At 34.2% G+C, this 11507-nt stretch overlaps 1 protein-coding gene across 1 annotated transcript in view; it reads left to right on the forward strand.

Moving 5' to 3' along the window:
- Positions 1 to 7726, forward strand: part of CBG20935 — a gene marked incomplete at both ends in the record, with an annotated part of 13363 nt that extends 5637 nt beyond the window's left edge. Inside the window, 3 exons of the mRNA XM_002631687.1 lie at positions 1193 to 1281; positions 2102 to 2233; positions 7676 to 7726. Of these exons, the coding sequence (XP_002631733.1) occupies positions 1193 to 1281; positions 2102 to 2233; positions 7676 to 7726 (272 nt within the window). The remainder of the gene's footprint in view (positions 1 to 1192; positions 1282 to 2101; positions 2234 to 7675) is intronic.
- Positions 7727 to 11507: the final 3781 nt, after the last annotated feature.

Genomic DNA, 11507 nt, shown 5'->3' on the forward strand with positions numbered 1-11507 from the left:
GATATCCTGATAAACATTTTACTAGTTAACCACTTTTTGATATCTTTCACAGAAAATGAGATATATAGGCTCAAAGTGGACGATCCGGGTGTCGTTCTATTAGAGGTTTTACGGTAATTGAGCTCAAAGTGAGGCGTTCTGTTAATGGAGATGCGGTAAATTCCAAAAAGACTCTCGATGGGATTTACAGAATTTTTCCGTTTTTTGTTTATGATCGCATAGCTCTTTGACTCCGATTATCCTAGATTTTGTGAAATATATACAGTTAATTACAGTAATCAAGATAAATTGGCTCAAATAAGGGTCCTTCTATCACAGTTCAGTATACGAAATAGTTTCAGCTGATATAATATGGCTAGTTAGTAATTCCGGATACCAGAAACCATATTACTGTAGTTTTTTTTCTCAAAGTTTTGTAGTTATCACTCTGGTCTAATTCCAATGTACGTTGCGGCCAAAAATTCAAGGGTGGGCGGAGCTTTGGAAAATCCTTAAAAGAGCGTCTTTCTCGTACATTTTTTCAGGTCTTTTTTCGATTTGTCTATGACTTTCATTGTTTGAAAAAAATAGGCCAGAAATAATTTCGAAAAATATATGTGCCTTTGATGACCTAAGCTCCGCCCACCCTCAAATTTTCAACCACATTGAAATTAGACCGGAGGTTACTGTTCTATTCTAATTCTGATTTATTCCAAAGTTAGAAATTGAACCAGAGTAAGGAATCGTAGCTACTGTATTATTCTCAATTATTCCAACCATATTCCACTAAAACCCGTTTACCCTAACAAGACAAAAAAATGAAAAAAGTTGGTGCGAATCGAAAAGCCATCACTCAAAAAATGCTGTTTCTGTCTCAAATATCTTCCAAAAACACAAACATCGTCTTCTTCTTCTTTTTTGCCGTCTTTTAGTCCCTTTTGTGTTGTACAGGACACATGAAAAATCTCGAGAGACTCATGAATTTTTTTGGAGGATGGATCCGTTTTTTGTGTGTTTGTATATGTTCGTTTCATATAGATATAGATATAGATGTATGCACAAAAAAAAACATTCCAAAAAGTATTACTTTTTTCTGAAAGACAAGATTTTTGTAGGTTTTTTAAACCACGAAAACCCTCCTACACTTTTCAAAATAGCCCTAATTTTTGAACTCCCGCCACCCCTTTCTTTTCAAAATCCTTTTTTTTTGCAGAAGTTCAAAATTGTTCAACACACATTGTGACAACTGCTTCGTCTCCGTCTTCGTCATTTTCTTCGTCGACGACATCTTCAGAATACAAAGTGAGACACGCCATTCGCTATGTATGGAAGATACTGGCTACTTGGCTCAATGAGCACAGAGTTCCTTTTTGGCTAGAATTGGCTAAAACACACAACCATTTTTTTTTGCAAAAAGTATCTCGTTCTTTTTATCAGTTGCCAGATTTTATATATCTCTCATAGGAACCGAAAACAGCAAAGCAGAAAATTTAGGCTTTGAGAATCTTTGAAGTTTTCACATTTTGAGTTATTATTCTTCAAACACTTTTTATCCTTTTTTTTTGTGTAAAAACCAAGCTAATTTTGAAGCGAGTTATAGCTATATGTGTTCCGAGGACGCGATCAGCCGCATGTGGTTAGCAGCAGGAGCTACAGGCATCGCTCCCTACCAGTCTCTTAACCACCTCCGGCTAACCGCGTCTTCGGTTCAAAATTGCTCGCTTCAAAATTGAGCTAGAGAGCGACTTGGATTTTGTACCATAATGTTCAGAATGTTTTCGGAAATACCGTATTTGCTCTAATAGAAGCCCACCTTCCGATGTGCTTAAAATCAAAAAGCGGAACCTCGAACAGAAGTTCATGCAGTTCAGTTAGTGCAGTTTGTATAGTGCAGTTCCTCTTAGGTTATTGCAACCATTGTCTTTCTTTTTAAAAAAATATTCCGGTGATTTCAGTTTTTGGAAATTTCCTGAGAAGGGGTTGAAAAATAGAAGCCCATGGGCTTCAATTAGAGGAAATACGGTATGGTGACCATTTTTCATATAGTTAAAAATTGCATGATTTTCGAACTATTCAAAAAAAAAGGAAATCAAAAAAGATCCAGAAATTTTAAACATTTCAGAAAAAGGTGAAACGATTACACTCTCAACCTCCACCGTCCCCAACTTCTGCCACATCTACAACATCGAATTCCACGTCATCAACACCATCAGCAACAACCACAACATCTAGAAAACGGTCCATTTTCTATGAGGTTAGTTTTTCTTTTTTTTTGTGTTATGTTTTTATATTCTTTGTGTGTCCTTGAATCAAATTATCTGGAATTATAGATAGAGAAAACTGCTGAAAAAACAACTAGAATCAAATTGTTTCGCTGTTTTCTTTTTCAGCCTATTTTCAGACCTAACTTGATTTTTTTCCCTTTTTTGAGCTTGCAAAACAGAAAGGACATGTTCCTTTTTTTGGGGAAACACACAATTTTCAGATTCTGGAAGTAGAGATATCCGAAACTCTGAAATTCAGAAATTCAGAAATTCAGAAATTCAGAAATTCAGAAATTCAGAAATTCAGAAATTCAGAAATTCAGAAATTCAGAAATTCAGAAATTCAGAAATTCAGAAATTCAGAAATTCAGAAATTCAGAAATTCAGAAATTCAGAAATTCAGAAATTCAGAAATTCAGAAATTCAGAAATTCAGAAATTCAGAAATTCAGAAATTCAGAAATTCAGAAATTCAGAAATTCAGAAATTCAGTAATTCAGAAATTCAGAAATTCAGAAATTCAGAAATTCAGTAATTCAGAAATTCAGTAATTCAGAAATTCAGTAATTCAGAAATTCAGAAATTCAAGATTTTGGAAGTTCTGTCAAAAACGGTTGTGGAAATTCTAAAGATTTTTGGATCTTTCTGAAATTCATATTCCGATTTTTGAGTTTTTTAAAAAATTTTATTAACGAAATTCAAAGTTTCTGATCATCTAATCTTTACTTTGAAAAAAATTTGAAAAATATTAAAAATTTAGAATATTAAGTTGTTCTAAAAATCTTTGAAATTCTCTACAAATTTGTTTAAAAATCACGTTTAGAAGAGACGCAGATTGTTAGAGTGTCTCGTCGTCCCTTTAAAACTCCAAACGACCATATCTCGGCTCAAAATTGCAGAATTTTTATGAAATTTCAGGAAAGTTTCTGTTAAAAATAGAGGTTTCAAAAACTTTCTTTTTCCCCAAAAGTTTTGCTGCAAAATGTACAAAAAAAGAAAGAAATTCCTAACACAACCTTAAAAACCCGAAAACACCGGAACACAAAATTTTTCCGAGTAGCACCGGGTGGATGTCTTGCAACAATCTTTTTGTTTCTCAACTCTTTTTTTGCTATTTCTTTTCCAAAAAAAAAACCACCACCACCCATTCTTCTGGAGTTCCTCTCTCTCCTAGAAATTCTCCTTCCGCTCCTTCAAGTCTTCATTTTTCTCTCTTTTCATTTTTCTTCGTTTCTTCTCTCTTCGTCCATTTTCGGGGAGGCCTCCTTTTTGCTTCACACCCAAATCCCAATACTTTTTCATATTTTGGTATGTCACCTAGATTTTTTTTTCAGAATTTATAGGAATTATTTATTTCATAATTCTCTATTTGTCGTTCTGTGAGGAAGCTTACAGAGTGAGGAAATCGGTTTTGAAATCCATCAGAATTGGAAAATCTGATTATGAAATAGAAAAAATTAAAGGGACACCTGATCCGGCAGAAATACTCATTTTAAACTAGAAACCTTTTGAGTAAAACAGGATTACGGTAGTTTACGAAATTTGGATTTTTGTTAAGATTGGAATGCTGCTTCCTCAGAGTCAGAATTTTTAGATTTCAGTGACTAGATGGTTCTGGAAATCTGAAATACTGTTGGTCTAACATTTTGAGATCCTGGAATTTTTTGGTACACTTTGATTTGCGAATTCTGCGTTTTTCAAATTTGGATGTTTCAGGAAATTCAGTACTCGGAGACTACAATTTAGATATTCAAAATTTTTGAAATCCTGATGTCTGAAATTTTCAGATTTCCAAAATTAACCAAAAAAAAATAATTTTGAAGTTTTGTGGATTTATGTTGAAAATTGAAGATTTTGAAATTCCGAATTTCAGAGATTTTGAGAATCTGATATTGAGAGACTTTTGTCTCCAAAATTCAGAATTTTATAGTTTTGACAACCTGAAATTCTGGAAAATGTAATGAGATTCGGAAGTTTGGAAATTCTCGGATTTCAAGATTCCGAAAAACGCCCAAATGGAAAGTACTCTAAATTTCCAAAAAATTTAGAATATTTTTTAATGTCAGTCTATATTTCGTTTGTCCATTTTGAAAAGGAAAAACACTCCAACAGAACGCCTCCCAAACTGTCAACTTTGAGCTCACATATCTCATTTCCTGTGAAAGACATCAAGAAGTGGTCAACTGAAAAATTGTTTGTTATAATCAGCGACATTTTACCAATTGATCACTTTTTAATATCTTTCACAGGAAGCGAGATAATTGGTTGACCGTTTGGGTGGGCTTCTGTATCAGAGGAAGCACAGTAATCACTTTTTTCGGCGTACTGTAAGAAGAAGAGTCAAACTCTCCAACATTCCAAAAATTTCGGAACTAACCCCCGCACTATAATTGTCTCTGACCCTTTGTCTGACTCACACTGAAAATCCCTTTTTTTTCATTCGAGACCCCACCCCACAGGGAGCTCTTTTCACAAAAAATGAAAAGCAAATAGGCGGAACTAAACTCGTGGAATATTCTTTTTCCTCTCCACCATCCCCTCGGACGGACCCCTTCTTTTTCGGAAAAAAGAATACTAGAAAAGAAAAAGATGATGATGATGATGTGGTGTGGATAGTAAGAAGAGGGTGTCTGGTGGTGGTGGTGGTCCATCAAAAGAGTGTTCGATTACAAAAACATCCGTTTTCTCTGGCGTCTCTCTTCTCTTGCTCTGCTTCTTCTGAATTGCTTGTTGCTCTTTTCGCGCAAAATTTAATTTAGTACATAAATCAGTTTTCCTGATTCTCTCTCTCTCTCTCTCTCTCTCTCTCTCTCTCTCTCTCTCTCTCTTTCTCTCTCTCTCTTTCTCTTCTCTCGTTGATATGGAGCGAACAAAGTTATATTTTCCATTTGACGTCTTCTAGATTCTGAGTATTCTTGGTTTGCGATAATTAGAGAAATTAGAAGCTTCAGGAATTCTTAAATTTTTGAATTTCTGAATATCTGAATTTCTGAACTTCATGACCTAATTCCGTGCATTTTCCCAAAAAAAACTTCGCCCTATCATCTTTTCCCATTCTATCGGGAACCCAAAAAATCAACTAGGGAGTCAATTTTTTAAGACACTTTTGCTCTTTTTTCTCCTATCTTTTCCCCATATATGTGTTATTTTGACAGCAGCATCTCTTCGTGCTTTTTCATTATTCTTTTCCTAGAAAAAACGATTCTGCAGAAAAAAAAATGGAGAAAGAGGAAGAAATGTCGGAGGTTATGAATCCGAGATGTGCGACGGAATTTTTCTTAGCCGTTCCGAGAACTTTTTTTGGAAAATTTGGGGCCGAATTTTTCTTAAAACTCCAGAAAATTTTCAGCAAAATTAGAGATATTAGTGAACTCCAAAAAGTTAGATCGTGACCTAGAAAATTTAAAAACTAGGCCATGACCTAGAAAAACTATATCTTGACCTAAAAAATTCAAAAAATTAGGTCATGACCTAGACATCCCGAAAAGATTTCCGGACTTAGAAAACCCAAAAAAAAAGTAAAGTGCTAAAAGTCCGGAACATTATGTCCTTACCTAAAAAACACTAGGTCATGACTTATGACCTGGAAAATCCAAAAAAATTAGGTCATGTTCCGAAAAAACTTTTCAAGGAAAATTTGACTCAAATCTTCAGAAAATGAAGCAAAATAAAATCTCTAGGTTTCTGGTTAACCTTTGTTCTACAAATTTCAATTTCCAAAAAATTAAGCTTTTTGGTTTTTCTGAAACTTTCTGAAATTCCCTTGAATTTCAAACCAACTTTATAGACCCATTCTACTCAAACTCCCGGTCCACCACCACATCCGTTCCCCCTTATTTTAAATTCTGTGTTGTTTTTTCGTCCGTCCCCCATTTGTAGCATTTTCAAAAATATTCGTGGTTTGACAAAAAACCCAAGTAGTACTTCCGTTGCACTTTCAGCAGCTTTTGTATCGTGAGCCACGGAAACCGAAAAAAGTGCAAAAAGACAAGAAAAATTGGAGAATTTGTTTAGTCGTCTGGCGGAAACGCATCCTATCGAAAAAGTACGGATGACCTATATTTGGGAAACTGATTTTCAGATTTTTATGAGACCGGGAAATAGTTTTAAGACCTTTTTTGAGCTCAATTATCTCAATTTATATTAGAGATATCAAAAATCTATCAACTAATAAAATATAGGTGATTTTGAGATAAATGGTTTGTTAGTTTGGCACTTTTTGATACCTGTTACAAGAGATCAGATATACGGACTCAAGATTGATGGTGTGGAGGGACGTTCTATTAGAGCACTTACGTATTTTCTGTTCAAAATAATCGCACGAATGAACGAGTAAAAAAAACGTGTAGAGCGTCCTCAAACCTGTAAAAGCGCTGTAGAGACGCAGGTTTTTTACTCGTTCATTCGTGCGATTATTTTGAATAGACAATAGCCAACTTTGAAGTTTTAAAAAATTGGTTCGAAATTTTTCCAGTGCTCTGGAAAGTTCAGATTTTACTAAAAATCAAAAGAAATCAATTTTTTGATTGATAACTTTTTTTGCCAAATTCCATTCTAATGAGATATGCCTTTTTTATCCAAAAAAGTGGCGAAAAATCTAAAAGTAGCATTGAAACAAGAGTTGAGCCTTCTTAAACCATATCTTTCTTCTTTGGATTTTTACAAAAAAAATTGTCAACTTCAAAAATGAAACTCTATTTTTTGAAAGTTTAATCTGAAATTTTCCGAGAAATTGAAAATATCTGAACCTTTTTTTCAGGACATCGAATTTTCCAAAAAAAAAGTCAGAGTACCGTAAAACCTGAACCAGGCCACCCAAACCATCAACTTTGAGTTGATTTATCTCGGTTCCTGTGAAAGATATCAAAAAGTTGTTAACAGATAGATTGATTATCATAAAGTCACTGACATGACAATTTTTTGATATTATTAACAAAAATTGAGATAATTGAGCTCAAAGTTAACCGGATTGAATAGGCTTTTATAAGAGACAATACGGAACTTGGAACAATTTTTTAAAAAATTATGTTTTGTAAACTTTATTTTGCACAAAACAAGTATTAATCGGTCTAGAATCTATCTAAAAAAATTGACTTTTGGATCAGTTCTGACCCAACGAACTTCCAATTTTCTGACTTTCTTCCTCGTTCATCTCCGAATATCTCAATTAGAAATCTTTCTCTTTCTATCCGTTTATGAAGAGAGAGATATGGTCCCTCTCTCTCTTGAGAGCGTACTCGTAATTAGCATTTGCTCTTTTCTCTCCTCTTCTTCTTCTTCCCCATCCTCCCCCTCTTCTTCTTCTACAAATGCTTCTTCTTCTTTTCCATGCTCTTCCCCCCACTTCCAACACTCCTTTTCGCCTCTAGAAGAGGACGCCTTCAGGATCCTAATAGATTCTCGCATTTCTTCTTCTTCTTCTTCGTTCTTCAGAAGACGACATCGTGTTTCTTCTTCTTCTACGACTTGTCACTCGTCGTGTGAAGAGGGCCTTCTCCGTTTTCCCCCTGTTTCTTTTTTTTGCTTTTTGAGAGGAGCAAAGATTTTCAGCATTTCTAGAAACGGAGATGTATTTTTAATTCCTTGTAAAATCTATTTTTGTCTAGGTATCTGAATTCCGGATATTTTTTTGATTGCTAGCCGACAGTTTAAGGATAATCTGAAAATCTTGATAGTTTTTAAAATCTGAAAACGTCATCTTTCAATTTTTCAAATTCAATAAAATTTTGAAAAGTCAATAAAACTTTGAAAAGCCTGAAATTCCAGAAAACATTTGGCAATTATTAAAAGCCTGAATTTCTGAATTCTTGGATTTTCAAAATTTCAAAATTTTCTGGTAATTTCAGAGATCCTGAAGAAGTTCTAGGTAATTAAGGATTACGATATTCTGGATGTTTCGAGATTCTGAAAGTGCGCATGTTTTTTAATTTTTGGATTTTCAGAAATTCAGAAATTCAGAAATTCAGAAATTCAGAAATTCAGAAATTCAGAAATTCAGAATACTCGAAATTGTGAAATTCTGAAATCGAACATTCTGGAACTCTGAATTTCTAAAATTCTAAGATTCTTTTCCGTAATTCTAAAAATTTTAAGATTCGAAATTTGGAATTTTTGGATTTTCGAGATTTTCAGAAATTCAAAGATTCTCCCTTTTCCAAAATATTCCAGATCTCTAGATCTTTGAAAAGCTCATATAATCCTTCATCATTTCTCTGTTCCCAATGATTATTAACCCCCTCGATCTTCTTCTTTTTTTTCCAAAAAAACATATTTCTCACTTTTTCTCTTTTCCATCTTTTCCAAATGAAATATACGTGACTGGAATAACAAAAAAAACTGGAAAAGGAAAAAAGAAGCAAAACTTGGTATATAACTGGAAACGAAATATATAATACATGAGTCATCTTTGCCTCAGCTCCTTCCTTTTTTGAATTTGATTGGCATTTATTCATTCATTTTTCATCTTTGCCTCTTTTTTAGATACGTATTACCTTGGCTTAAAATTACTTGAAAATCCCATTTCGCCAAAAAAAAGAAGTCATAATTTGGTTAAATTTTTTTGAGCTTTTGACCCACTTCTTTTCTGAAAGGTGGTCCTTACAAATCATGTGACCCGAAAATGGAAAATTTGATTTTTTTTGTCTATATATTTCACTTCCGGAAAACAAAACTTTTTTAGGCCACGCCCATAAAGTTTTTACATAAAGTTTTTACATTGAAAATTTCCGACCCCAGAACTGGAAATTTTGGATGACTTTCAAAAATCGCGCGTTATCTCAAAACCTTGATATCTATCAGAAAACAGTCAATTAGAACAATTTAGCAGTTAAAATTTTCTAAAATGTTTAATTTGGGAATTTTAGCATATCTGTGGTTATTCTCGAGATCCCGTTTTTCCTATAATAGAAGCCCAATACAAACTGTGAACGTTGAGCTCAATTATCTCGATTTTTGTAAAAGGTACCAAAAAGTGCTAAACTAACAAACTATTTTTTTTAAATCACCTATATGCTATCAGTTGAGAGATTTTTTATATCTTTTATAGTCGAGATAATTACGCTCAAAGCTGATGGTTCTCAAATATGCGCCCAACAAATCTGTCAACTTTGAGCTCAATTATCTCGACTTCTGTAAAAGATATCAAATTTTTCCCAACTGATAAAATGTTTGTCATAAAATTACCTACCTATAATTTATCTGTTGACAAGTTTTTTATATCTTTTATAGTAGTCGAGATAATTAAGCTCAAAGTTAATGATTTAGGTGGGTTTCTATTACAGGAAACATCCTCTCTCTCTCTCTCTCTCTCTCGCTCTCTTTCTCTCCTAAACAAACCATATTGGCATTTGTTTCATTTTGGACCACCATCCGCCACCTGTCACTTATTTGGCAATTGGAACAGATGGATTTGAGGAGGGGGAGACATGAATCCTTAATGGACATATTTCTTCGACATGGGAAATTTGTGAAATTTGTCATTTCGATTACAATTGGACTTGTCAAAAATTTTTCAGGTTGAGTTCAAATTAATTTGCTCTCTTTTGAAGTGCACTATAATCTCATATTCCATTAATCCCCTACTCCGATTATATCCGGTTTATTGTCTTCTGGAAATTCGTGGCTTCTCTCTCTCTCTCTCTCTCTCTCTCTCTCTCTCTCACTCACTCACTCACTTCCCTGTAGAAGAGCACGATTTTGCACCTTGTTCTTCCAGAGAACAAACCGTTCTTGAATCTCTGAAAATTTGATTTTGAAAAAAAGTGACACTTCAGAAGTGCACTTGTCACTTTTAAAAACTAGGGAAAATATATAAGTATCACACGGATTGGCACAAGAAAAAAGAAGAAGACGGACACACTAAGCGTTTTTGAATATTTGATGAATTGCTCATGTGTGTGCGTGGTGGTGCTCAACGTCAGTTATCTGCCCCGGCTCATCATAGTCTCAAGAAAAAGGACTTCATTAGATATTTCTTGGATTTTTTGGATTTATGAGAGAAGATAGAGATTGATGTTAGGTCTCGGGGCAAATCTTTTTTGATATTTTTATGAAAGAGTGGAATTTTTGTTTTGATTTTTGAGAAAATGGGAAATTCGGGGAAGAGTTCAAAGTTATTAGGATGTCTTGTGCCACTCGAACCGTCAACTTTGAGCTCATATATCTCGATTCCTGTGACAGGTATCCAAAAATAGTCAACTGCTAAAACATTGGTGAGATTACGAGAAACATTTTATCTTGAAAAATTTGTTATATCTTTCATAGCAAGCGAGATATATAAACTGAAAGTTGAACGTTTAGAAAGTAAGAAGGTTACCAGTAAAACTAGATTAAATCGCGCCGAAGGCGCACCAGCTAGCTGCACAACTTTTCAAATTTCCCCATCTTTTCCCCCTAATTCAGATCAATCTAATCTCAATTCATTGAATAATAATCAATCTCTCTATCTATTTGCCTAATACACATTTTCCAGAAAAGGATAAATAGATGAAGAGAGATGGTGATTTGTGTCACCATCCTTTTTCCGAATGCATCATTTAATTTCCGTTCTTCATCTCTCCTATGCACTTGAAGCTCTCTTTTCATTTTCAGTCTCATTTCCAATTCCTCTCCCTTCTTCCATCCCCTTGTTGTCCTTATACCGTCCTTTCAAGCTTCTCTCTCTCTCTCTCTCTCTCTCTCTCTCTCTCTCTCTCTCTCTCTCTCTCTCTTCCCCCGAGCACTCTGTCAGTCATGTGCTCATTTTCAGAGACGAACTGGAACCCCATTTCTTTTGTTTTCGCTCCCAAATTTCACCCCTGTTTTCCACTATCAGAGAGAGCACAAATAAACAAAAAATAAGAGCGTTTGGATATAGGAGCGACGCAGAGAAAAAAGACAACAATAATTTTATCCGAGCTTCTCTTTCAGATCATATCTGGATTTTTCAAGTATGTATATCATTTGTTTTTGTTTTGGTGTCTTTCTAGAATGTTCTATTTTTTGTACAGTTTGTTGTTAGCCATTTTCAAAAGTCCGGATCTCGACTGTCAAGTTTACGATCACTTTGAAAATTTTGGAGGGTGTAAAAGAGACCTAGATTTAAATTTTTGGATTTACAAAAAGTTTTGAAAATTCCTAGTTTTTCAGCTATTTGCCGATTTCTGAAAGTCCCCCTTTTCGACCCATATTATACTGAACACATGAAAAAAGTTGAAATTTGAAATTTTCCGCTCAAAATTGACTAACAATCGTTGAACTTTGACTAGTCGGGAGTTTTTTGGATTTT

This window comes from Caenorhabditis briggsae (genome assembly GCF_000004555.2).
Source record: "Caenorhabditis briggsae complete genome, chrII, whole genome shotgun sequence".
Taxonomy (NCBI): domain Eukaryota; kingdom Metazoa; phylum Nematoda; class Chromadorea; order Rhabditida; family Rhabditidae; genus Caenorhabditis; species Caenorhabditis briggsae.